General features: G+C 33.6%; 1 protein-coding gene across 7 annotated transcripts in view; it reads right to left on the reverse strand.

Annotated features, from left to right (window-relative positions):
• Positions 1 to 23,393, reverse strand: part of NOVA1 (NOVA alternative splicing regulator 1) — a 138,779-nt gene that overhangs the window by 22,777 nt on the left and 92,609 nt on the right. For all 7 annotated transcript variants that reach the window (XM_061998415.1, XM_061998417.1, XM_061998419.1 and 4 more), the window contains 2 exons: positions 12,831 to 12,997; positions 3,743 to 3,814 (listed from right to left, as the gene is read on the reverse strand). In XM_061998415.1, the coding sequence (XP_061854399.1) occupies positions 3,743 to 3,814; positions 12,831 to 12,997 (239 nt within the window). The remainder of the gene's footprint in view (positions 1 to 3,742; positions 3,815 to 12,830; positions 12,998 to 23,393) is intronic.

Here is a 23,393-nt window from a genome sequence, read left to right on the forward strand (position 1 = left end):
GTGAAAAATACATTATTTATTGCAGATATTGCAGCAACTGGATTACTCAGTTATGCTCCAAAAATCTGTAAACCTTGATGACTGAATGGACAAATCTAACACTTATCTGAACTATATTAGATTTTGTACTACACTAAATAATTAAATAAGTCTCAGGTGAAACAAAAAAGAAATAAAATAGCAGGTATAATTGTAAAAAATGTAAATGCCATGGTAAAAAACAGTGGATTTTAAAAAGTGAAAATAAAATATAGTTTATATAGCAAGTTAACAACACAAAGTTAATGTTGTAAATTCTATAACATAGTGAATTTAAGCCTGTCTAAACTGTAAGTGAAGGGTCAAGGACTTCGGTGCATTATTATCCTGACTTACTTGTAAGTGGGAACATGTGCTTTGGCCTTTTATACTCTTACAGACAGTAGTGAAGGTCAGAAGTATCAGTCTCATAGAGGGAGGACAAAATATGCAAGGGTTTGCAACTGCATTTATAGGCATACATTAAATACACAAGAGAAATACAAAGCTTAAGTTTACACCACTCACGTTTCTCCCTCAAAAGTAATAGTGATATCAATAAAGTAGGCAGATTCAAAGAAAATATATAAACAGCATAATTATAGAAATACTTGTCTATCTAATGTAATTTAATTGCTAAGTGTTAAAACTTGTACAAGATACTGCAGAGGAAAAGCAAGTATGTTTTGTATGATGTTTTAGGTGTTATTCACCATTTTTGAGATGAAACGCCTCTTTGAAGTGTATTATAGAAGAGTAAAATTACAGTAAATAAAAGTAAAGCTATATGCTGTCAGCTCCAGGGGCATCAGAAGAACAGTTTCACCACTGTAGCTGTATGTCTGTCAGTGTTCTGTTATAAAAAAAAGCTGACAAAGTTCATGAGAGGGTAACACAGTACCTCTCAGTCTAAAAGTACAGAAAGATTGAGTTCTTTTCAGGAATAGGTAGCTATGATAGAGAAGAAGTTATTTGAAACTTCCCTAATTTTGTTGCTTCTTTGGTTCTTTTGTTCTTGGTAAGTTTGCAGTGTATGAATTTTTAACATGAACAAAGGTACAAGGAAGTTCTACTGAAAAATATGCAAGACATTTACAAAAATATTATTGACAGATTTGTATCTTCCTGGAACAAAGAACTAAAGAAAAAAACACTTCCAACACAGAGGTTTTTGTTGCATCTGTGGTAATTCAGTATAACACAATACATGACAGTACTGAATGAACTGTTTTCTTCCACTGTAAGACATTCTCTTTAGAGGCTATTCTCTTCTTGAGAACCACAAAACAAGTAATTTCATGAACACTGGATTTTTCAAAAAACAATTCAGTAAAAGTTGAAACTGCCTTACAAAGGAATTATGACCTCATCTGAATGGAGGCAAAGTGAGTCACTACAATAAGATATAATACAAGCCAGATTTCCCACCCAGCTTCCTCTGACCTGTGTTGGCAGAGCTATTTCCCTCTTGCAGTAAAAAATGTGTCTAGAGATTGTTCTGCCTGCCATGCAAGCTCTGTCAAAACATGACTGACATGCTTGTACAGTTGGAAAGATCAAATAAGGTGTGCTCAACACATACACTTGACAGTTCTCTAACTGTAATGACCTTCCTAATCACCTTACTAATCTTTAATATAAAATACCATCTTGCCACAACTAAAATACCATACAAAATTGAAAAATCTTAAGCCTGGTATACTATTACATCCACATAGAAGGGTGTGCTATGAGTTTTTCACACCTTAACACTAAATCTCCTGACTTCCGTCCAGTTAAATAAGTTCTTTCCTGTTATCCTAATATAACAACTTGTGAGAAAACTCCACACCTGAATGGTTATTTGCTATTCAGAATCATCTTATACAGTTATATATCAAAAGAAATATTTATTGTTTTTCTTTAATATTCTCCTGTTAAGTGCTTACATGACTGCTGACAGGTTTGAGATTACTGTGTTGGAACCTATTTTTGTGTGACAGCTGCAGTGCAGATACTTGTTGATACACTGGTGCTGAATGCTAATCACCACTACAGTCGGGGAACAATTGCCAGTTCTGTCACTTATCAGTAGCATGAACAGAAAGGCCTTAATTGCCTATGTGCTTTGTGCTTCGTGCTGGAATGGCTAGAAATCACTAGCAAATAGTAGAAGAGTAAAATAATGATAAACTAAGCAGGAATTTCAAGAGTTAATGATAAAAACGGTTCCAAAAGTCACTTGAGGAACTCATTTCCCTCATATATACAATTCTAATGCTGTTGAAAAGATCTTGATTATTTGCATGAAAACTGAATTCAACATAGGTTATGAATAAAATGCACTGAAAGATGTGATGTGGGAAATAGGTAGGACACAAAGCATACATTTCCCTTAGTTTTTATATTCAGCTACACCACTTGACAATATTCCCATAGAAGACCTTTCTGTAAAAGTAAATATTTTTAGCTATTAAAAAGTTCTTTAAAGTTTATACGCTACACTATCGTTTCGATAATTCTAAATGCATAGAACAGATGCAAAGTAGGTACTTCTCTGATGCTAAATAAACAGCACACTCAAATATTTCCTGTCAATAAAAGCTCCTCTTCCTTCTTTAAATAATGATCAGAATATACTCATAATTTTTTAAAAAATTTGAGACATAGAAAACAGTAAGAACATTTTTATAAATATCTCTGCACTCAACATTTTCCAAAGCTTCTAATTAAAATACACAAAATACTAAAATTAACAGAGAGAGAATTAAGGCTGAATGGTGTTCATAAAATATCCCTAGCTGTTATATTTTTCTACTTGAACAATTTATCTATATTTTTCATTACTTTCTCTATCAGATATCCCTTTCAACAGATAGCTATATGTTTATCAAACTTACATATAGCTTTAATATGCTCTCATATATTAAAACAAACAAGGTATTTCATAAACATGAATCAGTTTTGAAAAGCATAGTATGATGTAACTTGAATAATTTTCATAGGGAAGGCAAAAAGAGACACAGTATGATGATTTGTGGACATAATGAACTGGACATATATTTTTCCAGTTAAAAGACAAATAAATGAGTGGGATTAAAATACTGTTAAACGCAGAGTTTATGCACTTAAAAATAAGACATGAATTAAACTTAGATGTGTTTAATATGTTCTTACAGAGACTTAATTTTACTTCATTCTTCATAAATAAACTTTCATTAGAAATCAATATTTTATTACATATAATACTTAAAAAATGCCCCTATGTTACCGTCCACAAACACATTTCAAAATTCTTAAATAAACGAAGAAAGAAGACTGTTTGCCATTCCTAGGTTGATATCCAGCTAATTAAGCATGGGTTTAGAGGTAATTCCATTAATTTATAAGTGATCCAGGAAGTAAATACGTGTGTGCATATATACATAAACATACATATACCAAGAGTTACTCTGTCTACAAACACACCATTGGGTATTCTTGCTATCAAATAAAATTTTAAAAAGATTATTTTACTAGATACTTTAATTTCATGAGAGATTTAAAAAACAAAAAACAAAATTAAAAGAAGAAAAATATTTTCCATTTAATTTTACATCAATTTCTAATAAGAGTTAGATATCTATGGTTATGGGTGTATATATGTGAATGAACGAATAAATCCTTAACCCACCATATCTTTTTCTCCAGTTTGCAAGCTGTCACCCGTGAAAAGTATGGTGTAGATGGTAGGATGATACTGTACCTGATTGGCTCTGGAGGTGGTCATGGGATCAGATGGAGAGGACTTGGTGGTAGTTGGGGAAGATGGCAATGTCTGGGAACAAAGCAGTTCAGGAGCAAATCAACCTTTACAAGCCTTAGACTGTACAGGTAAAAAAATAAACAAACCAACAAAAGTAACATAACTAGAAAATTAAAATAAATAAAAAAATGTCTAAGACAAAAATCTTTCTCCTACTCATTGGAACTTAATGGAATTTAAAGTCAATTGGATAAATAATGCATGTAAATATGCATGCTTATGCATGTAAAAATAAATTCATGACTTGAAATCAAGATGGTGAACTCATATACTCAAAAATATGCTGATCACATGAGGAATATATTCTTTCCTCTCTTGTCCTCTTGGGGAAAATGAAGACTATAGTAAACAAAAATTCCAGCAAGTTCAATGAGCACACTAAAAATAGTTATTAGTCTACAAACAGGGCCAATATCTGAAACAGGTTAAGAGACATTTACTTTGGCACCTTATAATGTACCATTCTGTAACATGGACTATAGCCAGCAAACCGTGTTCTATATCTTGAAACAATTACACTGAAGATACTGAATTTTTAATAATACACTAGCTGCTAAAATATTAATTGATCTTTTTTTAAACAAAAGGCAGGTGAAAAAATGTAAACACCAATCTCATGATGGATGAACATGCAACTAATACCTTCACAACAAATTACTACAATATATTTATGATTAGCATTAAAAATGTTCATTTAATTGAGCAAAGTTTAATAACATCAGGCCTGTGTTCAAAATAAACACAAGAAAGAATTAAGAGTCATATTTATTGATCAAGTTTTCTAAATAGTTACATACGCTTAACATTAATTCTTGGACATACAAAAAAAAAAGCACTGCTCTGTTAAAAATTTTTATATACACATTTCTCTATTTGTAGTGTTAGATCCTGACAGAATAACTCTTCTGTTTATAAATGTAGTGAAAATGTAAAATTTCAGTTTTCACAACATAACATACAATATTTATTCAAGACATTTTTTGACATCTTTGTAATATATTATTATAAAATATAAAAAAATTATGCTACTTTTACTTAAGAAATAGGATGTTAAAATACTATACAATGTAATTTATCATACGGTCATATAATTACTAACCAAAACTATATAGAAGTAAATGAAGCAAAGTTTCACACTTTCAGCAGTTCTGTTACTTACAATCATTGACAGTCCCTCATAAAATAGGTATACATACTTTTGCACTAAAACTCTTAATGCATATGAGAAAGCTGGGACACTGTGAATGCACAAAGTTGCGTATTAGCAAAATATGAGCTTGTACATATGCACACACACAAATATTTTTTGTTTTATGTTAAGCAATATGAAGATCCATTTTTCCACAGTTTGTACATAAACAAGCAGCCAAAACAGGGAAAAAATATCTTAACAAATCCTTATTTTGTGTTTCCAACTTGCAAGTCATTCTATAAAACAATATAAATCAAACCAGAGCATATACAGTTTAAGCATCAACTGGGACTGTTTCAAGAGGTCTAAATAAAAAAATATCACCACGTGTACGGCATTATAAAAAATTGTAGCTTGGCAAAATGTTATTGTTCAGCAGACACTATATATTGTGAAAATCAAGACAATTGAAAAGGATTCTCCCATGTCTTTCTGAAGAGAACATGGTTTCATTTGCAAGGGGCTAGAATTGTTTAGAAAAATAAATGTCAGATTCTGTGATTGTACAGGATAAATATTGTTTAATTATGGAATTATAGTTCCAATTTTATTGGGATGATGTAGTATCAACCTTACCAAACTCTGAAATTGCAATGAACTGATCTTCATCACTTAAGCTTAAAGTAATGGGGAAAAAAAAAAAAACCAAAACAAACCACCATCCAAATGAAATGGAGAACTGCAACTTATCCAAATAGCTTTCTTTATTATTATTATATCATCCTGAACCAATAAATAAATAAAATCTTATTGTTCCTTAGCAAAACTCTGAAAATCTATTTTGACTAAAATATTTTAGACATCTTATAGTTTGTGTTACCCACACCACTGGTAACTAGGGCATACAGTATTGTATTTTGTTTTGGTATGGTAGGCTAATTAATAAAAATTCACAGGTGTTACTTAATCTAACTAATGGATTTCTAGCATGACTTAATGTGCTGAAAAATGATTTAATCACAAATTTACAAATAATTTCAGAACTGGAAGTTCTCACTTTTCATCTTATATCAGTTTTCCTCCAGTACAGAAATCTAGAGCTGCGATGAAAAAGGAGTGGCAATAATTGTTTCAGGTGGCTGGTGGAACTGTAGCATCTATTCAGTAGAAGCATTTCACTACTCCATTTAAGCAAAAGATTATTTAAAATACGGTGGAAAAAAAAGATAAAACCATTTTAAAGCAAAATACCTCTATTAATGAACAAGACTCAAGTATGGTCATATACACTTTTTTTTTTCCCCCAAATATATATACCAATGACATAATATTGAAAAGAACAATAAGATTTTCTAGTTTGTGTTTTGAGGCTTAACCTCTCTTACTTTGTTTACTGACATAACTGCCTTAGATATATCTATACATACCGAGATATAATTCTGGACACATATGAACTTATAAAGACACATCTATTTACTTCTTTAGTATTAAAGCAATACAAAGTAATTCTTCAAAAATTTAAAAAAAAAGAAAGAAACACAGACATTTGGATATTGTATTAAATTTCCACTGGCTGGTAAGTAATTTACTGATGCAGTCTCAATTGGTTTGCAAGAACTTCTAGGCAAAATTACCTCTTAAAGTTGGACAGAGTTCAATAATTCTCATTTATTACACAGCATAGAATAAAGATTTTAAAATTTGGCAAGAGTTTTGCATTAGGCAACCACTTGAATTTAGTAGTTATTAGGCTTCTGGGAATGAGATGTATAAAGAGATTAGCAATTGTAAGATTAATTTACATTACAGAGTTTTAATTTTTGAGGCTGAAATATGTGTAGTATAATTGAAATCTCCCTGAAATTGCAGGTTGACTGCTGGCAAAGTTATAGAAACAAGCCAGTCAGAATTTCTACCTCACACTCCTCCTAAGGCTCATAGGGCAGGAAGTGAAGGAGATAAAGAGAAGAGGCAAAGTGAAGCTATATATCTTTCATAGCATAGTCAAAACCTTAATGAAATTCAGTTTTCTCAAATATTACTTCTTCTCCTTTTACTCATAAGGCAATGAATGGAAGACTATATTTGCAGGGAAGAGAGTGTTCTTTGTGTTTACTTCAAGCTGCTAAACCAAATATTTAGAGAAAATAAATTTTAAGTAATGAAAAATGCAGTTTAATTTTAGAAATCACATTCTGTTTGTGCCATATTTGAGTTGTAGTATTTTCTGAAAAGTCCAAGAAAATATTTCTTCCTTGTGTTGCTCAAGAGTTTATTATTCTGTGAAAGACTGCTCTCAGGCTGCAAAACACACTAAAGAGTGCAAGAAGATTGTCAAAGCATCACACTTCAATGCTTTGTATTTTCAAGTAAGTGTAAAGACATAGAAGTACAGCGGTACACAATACATATTCTACCATCTGCACAGTGTTCCAAAACATCTCTAAGGTCTCTTTAGATGACCTAACTGATGCAGAGATATGTAAAAATGACAAAAGTCACATTCTTATGTGTATATGTATATATATATCTCCACACTAAAACATTTCCATGCTTACACCCTGGATAATAGAATTGTACCAAAATAGTTAATTCTCAGTACCTATTAATATATTTATATAGAGAAAAGTGGAAAGAAAAGGCAGAAAATGAAATACCATTTGAAAATAACTAGAGACATGAAAGTGTATAAAGAACATCATTTAAATTTGAAGATGAAACTACATTTACAGCTTAGTACAGCTTAGCTATTTCTAGTTTCTCACTACAAGGCTGGCAAAAAAAAACCAAACCAAAAACTTGGTACTAACCTTACCTACATTAAATTACTATTAGTACTAAACTAATATGGAGTTTCAATCCTGTATATATCAATATCGGTGCTTTTAAATTGCTGAAATTAATGTGATGACAAAACTAATTTGCTTAAAATAATATCTTAATGCTCTTCAAGGACAGGAACATCTTTTTTGAACAGTATTAAATAGCTTAATACCTTCTGCAGCAAAAAGGATTCTATGAAAATAAGAAATAGAGAGCACTACAAAGCCCCATTGTGCTGAACATTGTGAAAGACAGACTATCAAAAGTATCAGAGATTAGTCTTTCTAAACAGACTACTTGCTTTGCTAAACATATTTGGTCTTCTTTTCATCTGCTGTGTAGTCCTTCAATCTGTACTTTGGTAAATGATTCTCATCTCAGCAAAGACTGTATAACACATAACACATTTCAAAAATAAAATTTGGAAAAAGAAATAAGGATTAATTATTTACAGCTAGTACATATAAAATAAGGCTAGTGTACATAGATAGAACACTCATTACACCTGTTTATTGAGGTAGTTTATCTGCATTTATGAACTTTTTGGTAGATATCTTTGAAAAAGGAAAAAAGAATGGTAAGTACAATGTAAAAGAAATATTAACTTGTATTTTTTCTGGGGACAAGAAGGGGTAAGGAGCTTAAAGCAAAATAGCAGGTGCCATTTGCATCATCAGATCAACTCTGGATGGAGGGAATGATTCAGGATCAAGATTACACGGACAAAGAAGAATCAGAACTTTCTCTTTCCTCAAAACTTGTCACAGTGACACAGAACTATTATAAGATCTGGTGCTCTTATATAGAAGAAAATTCTTCATCTATATTCAAAAGGGAAGAAAAGTTTATGAGAAACTGTTGACTAGATGAAGAGATATCATCATCTAAAAAAGTGATTATTATTTAGCTCAAATATAGAAGAGGCATTTTCTTATATTCTGGAGTTTAGTAAGATACTTCCAGGTGAGAGAAAAGTGGATAACAGAAAATAAAAGTAAGAAAGGCTCATCATAGCGAGAAGCATTTTAAGAAATGAATGAAGGCTCCAGGGAATCTTTCCATCTTCCAGTACTTAAAGGGGTCTACAGAAAAGATAGGGAGGGATTCTTTATCAGGGAGAACAGTGATAAGGTAAGGGGTAACAGTTTCAAACTGAAAGAGGGTACATCTAGATTATATATTAGGAAGAAATTCTTCACTGTGAGAGTGGTGAGGCACTGGAACAGGTTGCCCAGAGTAGTTACGGATGCTCCACCCCTGGAAGTGTTCCAAGGCCAGGCTGGATGGGGCTTTAAGCAACCTGGTCTAGTGGAAGGTGTCTCCAGCTATGGCAAGGGGGTTGGGACTAGATGATCTTTAAGGTCCCTTTCAAAGTCTACTGACTCTGAAGGAACTCATATCTCGCATTTTAAAAAAATAAAATCCTCCGTTTAAGCCAGTATTTTCAGTATTTGTATTCTTTAAGTCTGGTTCTATTTAAGTAATTTAAAGCAAAACTGTTTTATTTAAAAATGATGAATGTTTCATTTTTTTGGGGGGGGTTAATAAGCATTTCTGAAATAAAAGTCATTTTCACTGGAAGAAAAAGAACCTACAAATCAGAGTTTGTGCACTCAATTTTGCAGAGTTTCAATATAATGTCTGGGGCCATGATTAATGAACAGAAGTAAAAAGATTCATGAGAGGCTAATTTTTTACTGAAAAAAGCTGAAATTAAACTGGCTCAAAAGGAAACATTAATTAGAATTTCTATAAGTGAGTTTTATTCTAGATTTTCCAGGAAGAAATTCTAAAATCTTTGCCCACCCTTTGACAGTCAAACTTTTCATACAATGAAAGAATGATTCAGTTTGGAAGAGATCTCAGAAGGCCTCACACTGTCAACTCCTACTTAAAGCAGAGTTAGTTATAAGATTAGACATCTTTCCTTCCATAAAATGCACAGTTCTGCAACGGTCATCTCTGATTACAAGTACTTCCTGGACAGGCTGCTACATCTGCTACCTGTAAAACAACTGAAAGCTGGAAGCAAAGTTCAACTGGCATACAAATAATATGCAATAGTTTCTGAAGAAAGTGATGTGGTAAGACCATATGAGGTGAAACTTAAAGCTTTGTATTCTAATTACAAATGAAAAGGCACAAGAATCGGTTGGTTATTGTTGAATGATACCTTGAAAAAGCAGACGGCTGAGATGTACAAAGAGATTGCATGTTACATATAGATAAAAGACGCAAATATTTATCAATTAAATATCTATCAGACCTGCTTGGAAGAGAGAACTATTTGGTGTCTGATAAGTCCATAGGATTAAGGAGATGTGAAAAAATGCAGTGGAGAAGGTTTAAAAGAAAACAGACTTGTTTTGTCAATCTTCTGGGGCTGAAAAAGTTGAAGTTGGAGAGATCAAAACATTTGGGTATTGACTTCCAGCAGCAAGGAGAAATGCCAGGCCAGATTGTCTCAAATGTATACCCAATGTCTTCCCTGAAGACAGAAAGTGCTGAAACTAATGCAGTCAGCGAATTATTTACCTACTGTCTTTCTTCATTGCAACTGTAGCCAGATGACATTTCCTTTCTTAGCTCGCTTCTCTGAAGCAAATGTTGATAAGGTAGCCCAGGACAAAGAAATGATAGCCGAGAAATGAGAGCTGCATGCTCATATAGACATGCCAAGGCTTCACCTACGGGTATCTTCACTCAAGGGGAGAAAACTACATTTGCTTTTGGCAGAAGCAGCTAGAAAACCAACAGAAAAAAATCTTCAAAGTTCATAATGATGTTGAAATTTATTATTTCAAATCAACTCTCAATCTCATAAGCTAAATTTACTTAATTCAACCTGCAAGATAATATTTTCAGTGCCAAAGTTCTGGGGTGATACTCCAAGAAAGGAAGAATCATAAAAAAGTTTGTGTAAAAGAAGAAATTGTAATTCATAAGGCTTATTTTTGCCAAGTTCAAATTGACTTGTATTAGACATTGCTCTGATCATTTTAATAAAATCTGCTATTAATATTAACCTATCTGCTATTAAAAAAATAAAATAGGAACACTGCCGTTCTAGATGATGATTACATGTTATAAAATACTATCCTTTTAATTTCTTAAACAGAGGTATTACATTTTTTATTAACATTTAGGATATTCTGACCTTGAAGGACAGATTACTTAACTGCAGACTCTAAGAATTAAGTTAATAATTTCAGTTCTTTGGAGAAATAATGGATTTTAGAGTTATTGATTCAATATTTATAGTGTATAAATTTATCATTACCAGATGTTGCTTTATTAAAAATACAAGGTAAACTACTGTGGTTAAAACTGCTCAACATATGTGCATGCTTATCAAAATATTTGTAGTTCTTACCATCTGTATATATATAAGTAATATATTAAACTTTGAAAATGTATATAGCCAGTCACTGGATAACACATTATACATGTCTGTGTCTTAACTTCACCAGCAGAAATTTTGTTCACTAATCCATCCTCTAGAATTTAACATCCCAAACACAGAACTGTGTTTAAAACACCAAAAGCAAAACCCAAACAAATCCCAATCAAACCAAACAACCAAAGGCAACAACAACAAAAAATCCCCAAACAAAAACAAAACAACAAAAAAACCCCAAACCAAAACCAAAAAAACAAACAAAAAACCCACCCAACCCATACAACACCTCAACAACCTTACAAGCAAGTTTTCTGGAGAAATATTGTGGTCAAGCTGTATCAAATTCATTTACAAGACAGGAAGTATTTAGGCATAATACTAAACAGCTCTGTAATTCAGTTGCTCATGATCTTACTGACTTACCTAAAATTTAGCTTCATTTCATTGCAAAGGAGAAAATCACTTTTCATTGTAATAGAGAATGGAATAAGACTGAACATTTTCTGATAAGAAAAGCCATTCAAAATACAGATTTTTAATCTTTCTTTATCTCAGGTATAATAATTTTCATGTCTAATAATTGAGAAACTAATTCTAAAAAATTGAAGCTTTTTATAGTGTATACATAAAAAATAATCTAGATCATCTAGAAGTACCCCATATACAGTAAGAAAAATACTAATAAATATTAGAAATCATATACAATGGCTCATGCACAGTTCTATCCATCTAAAGCATTCTGATAATACCGAACTCATCCTGTTGAAACACATCTTTATATAACCATTCTGTGCATGTTACTACATACATAGTAAAGTAATTGCATACAGTTAGTTACCAAATTACTTTATAGGACACTGAAATCTCACAAGTGTAGACAGAAGAAACAATTTTTTACTATATAGGACAGGTGAGAAACTAAAATCTATCCTTTACAGGATAGACAATACAGAATTTTACTAATGTTCACTCATTTCTTTCTTCATCTTTTTCTTACTCAATGTAATGGAAAATAATTTTAAATACTGTATGACATATTTTGTATGCTCTTTACAGGGCAATTTAAAGAAAATACACTGTTCTGAAAAATGTATTGAACTAAAGAAAACCAGACCAATAGTACCTTGCAAATATGTTTTGCAATGCCCACAGTTTTGAAGTCAGCGTAAAATGGGCAAAAAGATGCCAAAAATAACATAAAATTGTAGAAAACATGCCAAGTAAATGACATTTATATATTTTTAAGTTCTCATAGGTAAGATTTTAAAGTACTGAATGTAAGGCCTAAAAAACCCAATTAACTTTTAAAATTTTTATTTTATACACATAAAATTAGGAGGAAACATTTAATCTGATTTTTAGTAATGCTAAATATTTACAAAGAGATTGACCATTTAATGTTAAAATTCAGTGATCTTTCACTAAAACCTAGAACTGTATTATCATCTTACATAGTAAAGTTTGAGAGAAACACATTAGAGTATGGCATTGGAACTTATAAAATACTGTCTAAAAGAACTGCTGAGAAACGTGGAACAGTTTAGTACAAGGAAAAAGAGGACCAGCAAATTACTAAAGGGTAAAATAACATTTTCTTAAAGAACACTGACCCCTTGTAGCCTTAAAAGCATTAAGTAGCTGCTGTGACTCTCTATTCCCAACCAAAAACTCACTTGTTTGATGCGGTCTGGATTAACAGTGGTCTGAGGCTGTAGAATGCTGACAGGCTCTGTCTTGGCCACATTTTGAGGCATTTCTCGAATCTTCTCGGCAATGAAGCCATGAACTGCATTTAGTGCTTCAACTGTTCCCTGGATCAGACACACCCGCTCTGTAGTACCTGCAAATACCAAAAGTTGATCTGGGTGAAGTAGTTTCTTCAAAATCCCACAAATTGCTTCAATTCTGGCATGAAGATGACACTCAACCCTGCAAAGCCAACTAGCAATATCTCTATAAACATACAAACAAAAGCAGAGATTTCTGAAAGATAACACACTGATGATTTGAAGACATTTTAAATGATCCCCGTTTCTGTAGCTCTTACAAGCACTAACTTTTCTAGTCAATGTGGATAACATTAGTTGGAAAAAAACCCCAAAACAATAAAGTAAACCAAACTCATCAGGTTTTGTTAGGAACATTAGAAAATATGATAAGTATGTACAGAATACACGGTCTTAAAAATTGCGCAATAGTTTTGATAAACCCAGAACTGGACCAAAATAATTTAAGTATCACAAGGTTGAGTAAAATACTATTATAGAAGCATTTGGAATAAGCTTTTGTAATGAACACCTGAACTGTAATTACATTCACTTAGTGTAGACATTATTGAATCATTTCTTAAAACAGCTGAAGTTTTTACTGTAAGACTTCAAGGCCACTCATCTCATATTTCAGTAATCACTTTGTCTTTTATAATTGCCATGGGTTTGTGAGGAGCCATTTTTGTTTGGTAATAGGGGGAAGGGGCTGCAGTGCAGCCCCTGTAAAGACTTCTCAGACTTTGCCTCGGCTCTGCATTTGGACATACCTCCAGTCTGGCCAGGCCAATCTGGTGCCTCTGTCACCACTATTTAAGAATGGAAATTTTAAATGTGTGGGAGGAGGTGGAAGGGAAGGGCAAGATGGAGGCGACTATGCGGTCCCCACCATCAGGAAAGAAGGAAAGGAAGAGCAATACCACATTAGAGACACCCTTGCAGCTTGTGGCAAGAGGTAAGAGTCCCTGTGACAGAGGGATGAGGAACAGAGGTCTCATGACAGAGGGAGTGAAATTTGAAGATCCCAGGTCAGAGGGGGAGAGTAGATTGGACTCCAACCTGAAGGAGGTGAGATGGAGTTGCAGTGCACTGTCAGAGCGGCCAGATGACTGGCAGAGTCGTCCTCCTCAGGAACAAGATAAGCAGCAAGAGACATCAAGAAAAGACTGACAGTACTCCTCCCTTTTCCTGTTCCTGGTGCCACTTATCGGGGATAGGAGGTGATGACATCCGGCTTAGAGGAGTAGGGGAATGTCGCTGGTTGCACTTCCCTCATTTGCCCTACTGCATATTGTTTTTTTCCATTGTATATTTCTGTTTGTTTTGTTTTAGTTGAAGGCAGATTACATTAATTTCTGTTTTTCTTCCCAAGCTGAGTAGCCTGGTCTGTTTCGTCCAGAACCGTAAGTGGCAATGGAGCCCTCCTTGTGGCTTAGGGAGTTCCAGAGTCTGTGGTACTTCCTAGATGGGCCTAAACCACGATGGGCCTAAACCACAACAATAACCTTCCTACCTTACAACATCTCTGCAATAACTGCAATTATTTATTGAATACAGGAAGCTTAAGCTGTTTTAGCAGTTAGGAATTGTGACAGCTTGTATCAAAGAAGGAGTTAATACCCTATAAATTATATTTCTGGAACTCCTGTTCAGAGTTATGCAGGATACCTGGACTCCATCTGACTACTTTCTAAGCATCCATGTTCTAAGGTTGTGGGAAAATACCATACACTTATCAAATAGGTGTGATAGGTGAAACACATATTTATTCTATGTGGAATACTAGGCCTGTAGTGGCAATGAAGCAAGAAGAGGGAATTACTTTCCTACTGTACTCATTTATAAAGATAGGACAGGTGCTTTAGAAAAACAGGCTTTGAACATATTCCTCACTCCCAAACTCTGCAAAGTGTTTCTGTTACTGAAAGAATCTGTGTTCTGTATTCCGCATTTCAAATCACTTAAACAGATTCCATAAAATCAGTTATTACTTGGAAAAAAGCATCTAACAGAAGTTTGGGGGAAAAATGTAAATTGAAAAAGAGCATTGTACTTTCTACTTTTGTTCTGCAGAATTACCAAAATAAGACAATCTTTATATCTAAGTAAAATTGCTTCTAAATTTTCATGTAGTAAATACTTCCACAAACATGTTAAGTACATTTCCAGGATACTCAAATAAATTATTTTTTATCACCATGTTTCTACCTTTGAATATCAATAGAACAGTTCTGCTATGATGTTAGTGTATTCCTGAAAATATAGTAATACTCTCATGCAAAGAAATGCCAAATACATATCCGTCTTCAATGCCAGTGTATATTTTGCTTCAAGATTATGGGGAGGGAGGGAAGCAGAATAACAAACTTGAGCTGTGAATAAATAGCTCAAATAAAGAAATATACTTTTTGCCATTGATATATTTCTAGTGAACCTTATTGACATGATCACACACAAATTGCTTCTGACGAAAAATTTGTTTACTCCACTTAAAAAAAATGTAAACTACAATGTAAGAATGTGGTAAATACTAAGAAGTCTGCAATGATTTCTGAAGTTCACAGCATGTTATTTGGCCTCATTACTACTGTAGAATCTGCACAGAATCACAGTCAATACATAGAGAAATGTATCCAGAAGGAAAGTAACCTTCTTCCAGAAATTCACTTCCCATCAATTTTCAGTCTTTAGTAATATCTACTGTTATCAACTCTTACTGTTATCTTAAGATATGCTCCTTAGAAGACTGTAACATAGTCTTTAAGGTTATTGTGCTAGTCTCTGTTAGTCATCTGCAAGAAAAATGTGGGGTTTACTAGTAAATGCTTCTTGTTTGCCTTTGTGGATGACGACTAGAGATTAAATATTTCATTACCTAAAGATGAAAGAGTACACTAAGTGCCTTGTCTGCTCATTAAGTTAACATATTCATGAACATTTAAAATCTTTCAAAGACTTTTTCTTAAGAAAGTGTCAGGCAATACTGAAATTCAACCTTGCACAAGCCCTACAGTAAACTAAAAAAAATCAGAAACAAACATTTTTTTTCTCTGTTAAAACATGGTATTTAAAAATAACTAAAATTAAGACCAAAACATGTCCGTCAGCATTTCAAAAGCAATCAGGTTAAAAATCCTTGAGATAAAATGTAAAGTTAAAATGATTACACTTTTAACAGCAAGTTGCACAACTATCACAATCAAATGCATACCAAGAACAAGGGTTTTAGAACATTTATTATGGAGTCTTTTCTACAAATCAACTTCAAAAAACACTTCATCAAGAAATGAAGTTTGAATGACATAAGTAGAAGTCAAAACAGAAAAAGAAACTTGTTCCAGATGAAGCTTTCTTACTGCTTTTTCCTACTTGGCTTCCTCCCACTTTTGCAAACAACTCCTGCGGTTACTGTGTAAAGCAACCCAGCTCTAAGAAAATGCTCTGGGGACTCTTTACATAGCAGTATTAATTGTCTTCTAAATGCTGAGATGTGATGTGGATTGATCAATGCAGCTAATGCAAGTGTTCTCTGTAGGTCAGCAGACAACACATGGAAACAAAACACAGATCAGATTACTGCCAAGCTCCTGGAGCCTAATTCAGAAAGCACTTAACAGGAATGGCTCCTGTCAAAACATCTGAAAGGAAAACAGTCAATGCTAAATAGGAATTTCATTAGACTTGACAGTAAATGACTAAAGGGTTTGCTACAATATGTGTTATTTTAGAAGGGGTAATATAATAAAAATATGTTTTATGTCATACTATGGACCAAATATGTTACACTTTTAGTACATACAAACCAGGATGCAGTAGATGCAAATCACTGTTCCATAAAGAAAAAGCAAAAAGCAAGAGCACATTTCACGTAGAGTAAGATACAGTTTTAAAGTGCATCACAATGGTAGCACATTTTCTTTGAAGGTTATATCAACAACAACAAAAAATACATGCACAGTTGGGAATTGCTTTAATCTTCTGAAGTTATGTTGTCATATTACTTCACATAACCCTAATAGCTTTTCATTCAAGTTAACAGCACAATACTTTACAAGAGTCACACAAACTGCCAGCTATATGATCAACCTTTATAACAAAATTAAGCCTATGAATCACTAAAGTTGGTGAGATTTCTGTCATTTAAATAGCTTTTAGGCTCATCAGTGTCTAAAGAAAATTGACAGATTATTTATCTTTTTCAGATGTTAAACAGTTGCATCCACTCCTTTCATGTTTCTGCAAACAAAAGCTCTGTTATCTATATGCATACTTTTTGTCATATGATTTTCAAAATGTAAATGTTAAAACAATGATTTCAATTTTTTTACTGGTCAACTTAGAAAAAGGCTAATTATGAAATAATCAGTGCTTTTTTTTTTCCTGCAAACACTGCCAATATAAAACTATTCATTAATTACTTATAATTCAAATCAGAGTTTGGGTCATATATTGTACATTGACTTTTAGATATGAAAAGATAAAGTATACACAAGAAAAGAACAACTCTTACAGAAAATGACCAAATTTAGAGTAGATGGTCATCATCCCTGTACATTAAAAAAAGAAAAAAATATTTTAATGTACATTCAACAATACTAAAGTCCATGACAGAAGATTACATGTGGCTGCAAAATAAGAAAGCTGTTATCTAACTACATAGTACTGCCGATATTGCTGCAATCATTTCATGTTTACTTTTTCTAAGAAACTCAGGTAAATTAATCAGTATTTCCATGGGCTCTAAATTTCAGCTTATAGAATTTGGTTTCTTTCCTCTTAGAATTAAAATTCAATTTGAATGTGTATGTTTTAACTTTTCCTTATCAAATAAAAGACGTAGCATGCAATTGCACAAAAAAGTCTGCCTACAGCACTTACCAAAAATAGATTTTCAAAACTAATGGAAATTAGGGGGAAACTTTTGGGTCCTAGTTTTTCAATATGAAAACAGATAAAGCATTAAGTAAAATACTCTTTTTCTCTTTAGTTTTATAGGTCAGAGAATGATTAAACCATTAGCAGCTATCAGGCAATTTTTAAGTGAATAAATAAAAACCTGGTTTAGAATCTAGTTAAGTTAGGTTTGAAAGCTAAACGGCTTGCAATAAATTTATTATAAATTATAAATTTATAATTATTTTTTCCTTCTACCTCCTTTAACTACTTAAAACTTTCCTTCTGGCAAATATCCTTGGTAATCTGTACTACTTTTATCAAGAACTTTAAAATAACAGACCACAAGCTCTGAGAAAGTTTCTTATTTACTTTTTAGAAAACTGATACAGCTTTTAAAACAGCCAGTAGAATAAATGTTAGAATATGGTGTAAAGGACACTGATGCTTTCAATGGTGTTATTACTATATGTAACAGCATACATCTATATATAGTTGCCATTAGAACTCTTACACATTGTTTCAAAGTCTTTAAGAAAATGCTTAAAAGTATAGTTTATTGACAGAAACATGCACTAAATATTAAATGTGCTTCTTGTATTTTATGAACCTTAGTTGAAATATTTTGGGCAATTCAGAAAGGACTGTCTGGTATTTATGTGAGTTTATATACTGCTCATTGGGATTTTCCATCCGTCTTAAAGACCATTTGAAAACCTAAAAAGCATAATGCATTACCACTGATTACATCACCTGATACATTTCCAGTGTACCAATGTCAATTTGTTTGACAATGAAAGAGAAAGCCTGACAGAGGAGTCAAAGCTGAAACCTTAACTAAATGAAAGGCTGCCCTACAATCTCTCATCAGCTGATCCGTGTTAAGCTTTTTACTTCACAACTCACAGTACAGTAGTATAATAACCCTAATGTCTCATTCATCTGCTTTTGTGACCCATGATCAAACAGCCTGTAAAGTGGGATGCTGTGTGGTCTAGCTACTGACTGCATCAGCCTACAAAAAAAGCTCTCAGTAAAAATACCATTTGATGTCCTTTAACAGAGTCCTCTAATCTTACCAGGTGTTCATAGGAAACCTTACTAGCCTCAGCAGGAAAAACTGACTGCCAAACTCATATTGATAACATGTCTTCTAGGTGAAGCATACGGATGGCAATGCACATATATGTGCATATGCATATTAGTACTCACGTATACTAATACTCACATATATACTAATAATATATTATTATTTTATTTGAATAACTGACCCTTTCGCTAGAATACAGATGTTGAAATTAATTAAGTTTAAAACATAAATTTAAAAAATGTATTTAAAATGTGAGAACTGCATGGTTCTTAGTTTTAAGAAACTTCAGGTTTACAGTCCACTGTGTTCTGGTCACAAGAGTGAATTGCATGAATCCAGGATTAACATAGTTATGAGTCTGATGAAATAAATTATATTCATGTGAGAGAGAAACCTAGGAAATTAAAAAGATCTGAATAGGAAAAAATCCAATTCTAATAATTATCAAAGACTTAGAGGGGATAATGAGTCATCTTACAAAGCAAACAATCCCACTGAATTTAAACTGTTTTGTTGTATACCAGCTAAGGAGTTGATGGAGATTTCCCCAAAAAATTAAATTATATGAAAGACAGATGAGGAATTACTGATCATTACTATCCTGTTACATGTAAGACTAGAATTTAAACATTCAATTTATTTAAAAAAATAAAAAAATCATAGGAGTTAGAGTCTCCAAATGATGTACATTTATTTCTCAACATAGAGAAATCTTCAATTTTTCTCTTAATTTTTTTTTCTTAACAGTGGTAACATGATTGATAGACATTTTCAAAAGGAAATGGGCTTGCCACTGTGGTGCTTCTAAATCTTTTTTAGTAAAGTAATATAATTATTTGCTTATTTATATATTTTAAGATTGTTGCACAGGATTAATATTTTCTCTTATTAGTGAAGAGTAAGCATGTAGATAAATAGATACGCATTTATTAATTAGTGTTTAATCCCTAAGTTTGATGAAAATATGGAAGTGTCTGAGAAGCAAAAGTATTTAAAATAATAGCACACATTATACCAATACAAGACCAAATCTGTGTGAGAAAAAAAAAGAGGTGATCTTATCTTTGGAAGAGAACCACAAAATAGAAAAAAAAATGACATAAGTTTTCAAGATTTCTTGAAAGAAGTTTCATATCAACAAAAGCACTTAAGAATATTTTTAATGCAATGTAACATTCAGTTGGCAAATATAGCTTTTACGCCATGCTATAGTACTATGAGACTTTGTTAACAGTGCCTCTAACATATATAATTACTGAAGGAAAAAACCCACCCATTTAAACAGTAAAATATACTTTGAGAAATTGTAAGAACTGATATATCTTAAAATTTAGAATGATACATCTATAATTTAGAGTCACCAAGAGAGTTTTTATCTTAAGAAATATTTCTCAAGATCCATACTTTAAAAACCCTGTGAAAAGCTTTGGAAAATCCTCATAGATAAGGCCAGTTGCTCAAGAAATCCAATAATCTAACATGGTCACTACTATGTATCTGTTGGAGGAGGCAAATAACAAATTTCACATAAAAGAGCTATACTCAAGGTTTTTTTTTTTACTGTTTCACCATCAGAAAGAAAATCAGACTAATAAAATATCTCCTACCAGTACTACAACTGGTCAAGACAGGAAATTTTTATGGTCCAGACACTTTGCAAGTATTTTCAGCTCCAGAAGAATAATGTCACATTTCCATGTTCATACAAATGTTATGACATTTGTCAATAATTCCCGTTTAGAAACTGAATGGTCATAGAATTCATCTGGAATAAATACAATCAACATGTTAACAGCCATAACATTGTTATCAGAGCCTTAAAACTACGGATATTATTACTGAAGTCACTGAAACTTTATGGACATAAATAAACCTCCCTGTGAGGTAAGAACCTGGACTGAATATATTACTGACCCACTAAATACCACTATTGGATTCCATTGTCCTCATTTATGATCTGTGTTAAGCAGATTTAAACCACTAGATTCTTCCAGACAGACTTCAAATTAATAAAATTTTCTTGCATTTATTTCAACTCATAATGGGAACTACCTGAGGTTGTGTTCCTTTGTGCACCCTCCCACCCCCCGCTTTTTTTTGGTTATGAGAGAACTTCTATAATTGCATTTGTAAAAATTGAAACAAATGATTTTCTGACAGGTCCTGGTTTAAGGTTTTCCACATTTTCTAACATAGAAATCCTTTAGATTTTAAGGGTGTTTATTCTTTATCTAGTAGACACCTGTTAAATGTCCACATACATTAGGACAAGCTAGAACAAAGAATGATTTCTAAAATTAATTTATACAAAGTACTGATGGAGACTGTTGGGTTATTAGGTACTTGATCGTGAAAAAAAATAACAGATGTCACACCAAAACAGGATGATCAAATATAATCACACAATGAAACGGTAAAGGTTGAGGGCAGCCTTGGATGCAGTGACTACAAGATGGTGGAGTTCAAGATCTTTTGCGGTAGGAACAGAATACCAAGCAGGATCACAAACCTGGACTTTAGCAGGGCCAACCTTGGCCTTTTCAAGCAATTGCTAGGGGACATCTTGTGGGATGGGATATTGTATTAGAGGATAAAGGGGCCCAAGATAGTTGGTCTATATTCAAAGATCACTTTTTCTAGCCTCAGGATCAGAGCATCTCAGGTTAAACAGGGCACTGCTGGGCTAACTCAAGGGGAAGAAGAGAGTTAATCGTTCATGGAAGGAAGGTATGGCTACTTCAGTAAGTCATGGCGAACATGCCTGAGGACTGGAGGAAAGCAAATGTCACTCTAGTCTTCAAAAAGGCAACTCACTCGAAGTGGCTGGCAAGAAGGAGGAGTCGGGTAACTATAGACTGGTCAGCCTCACCTCCATCCTTGTAAAGGTGATTGGAATGACTTATCCTGAGTGTTATCTCTAGGCATTTAAAGGACAAGAGGGTCATTAGGAGCAGTCAACATGGCTTTACCAAGGGAAGTCATGTTTGACCAACCTGGTAGCCTTTCATGAAGATGTAACCAGGTAGATAGATGGCGGTCATGCAATGGATGTGGTTTATCTCGGTTTCAGTAAAGCACACCAGAAGGCTGTGCTGCCATTCAGTGAGACCTGGACAGCCTGGAGGGTTGAGTGGAGAGAAATCTAATGAAATTAAACAAGGGCAAGTATCTGGGAAAGAATAACCCCACATACCAGTACAAGTTGGGGAATTAACAGTTAGAGAGTAGTGCAGGGGAAAGGCATATGGGGGTCGTGGTGGGCAACAGGATGACCACGGCCCAGCAATGTGCCCTCATGGCCAAGAAGGCCAATGGTATCCTGGAGTGTATTAGAAGGAGGGTGCGCAGTAGGTCGAGAGAGGTTTTCCTCCCCCTCTACTCTGCCCTCATGAGACCACATCTGGAATATTGTGTCCAGTTCTGGGCCCCTCAGTTCAAGAAGGATAGTGAGCTGATGGAGAGAGTTCAGTGCCAGGCCACAAAGACGATAGAGTGGAGCATCTCCCTTACCATAAAAGGCTGAAGGAGCTTGGGTTCTTCAGCTTGGAGGAGACTGAGCGGTCAGCTCATTAATGTTTACAAATATGTAAAGGGTGGGTGTGAGAAGGATGGAGCCAGGCTTTTGTCAGTGATGTCCAATGATAGGACAAGGGGCAATGGGCACAAGCTGGAACATAAGAGGTTTCAAAGAAACATAAGGAAAAACTTCTTCACTGTGAGGGTGATAGAGCACTGGAACAGGCTGCCCAGATGGATTGTAGAGTCTCCTTCTCTGAGGACATTCAAAATCCACCTGGACGAGTTCCCATGTGACCTACTCTAGGAGGTCCTGTTCTGGTAGGGGGGTTGGACTAGATAATCTTTTGAGGTCCCTTCCAATCCTTGAGATTCAGTGATTCTGTGAATGACAATGTGATTAGAAAACTTTCCCTAGGAAGTAGTAAAGAAGAATACACATTAATCTTTGCTTTGCAAAGAGAATATTACAACAACGTGAATTGAAGTAACATGTTCGTAAATGCACAAGCAACCTGCATAAAGTGAGTGAAATAAACATGCTCAAAATAAAAATACTATATAATTGCCTGAAGAATAAATCTCCTCCCAAGTTAAATCGTGAGCTGAACACCATGCTTCATAAAAACCCTCAGAAACCAGTGTGAAAGAGGAATCTCCATCTCAGATGACTCCAAGGCAGCAGTTGTTCTACTGCAATTCTTTCAAAATTATCCTGGAGGTTGGAATTTCTAATGAATCTTGTTGCTGATGTTCAGATACTTTTCCATGGCATTGCTGTGCAATAATATAACACAAAATTATTGGAATTAAGAACCTCACCAATTCTTGTCCCGAATAGGTAAGGAGAAAAGCTCACCTCTAAACAGACTCTCTACTGGTAAAATACATACAAAAATTTCTTCCTCCTCTGTTTGCCTGAGAGCTTATCTTAACAGAGTAGCAGCAGAATTATAAATGAAGAATGTGAA

Source organism: Colius striatus, chromosome 6 (assembly GCF_028858725.1).
Source record: "Colius striatus isolate bColStr4 chromosome 6, bColStr4.1.hap1, whole genome shotgun sequence".
NCBI classification, from domain to species: Eukaryota; Metazoa; Chordata; class Aves; order Coliiformes; family Coliidae; genus Colius; species Colius striatus.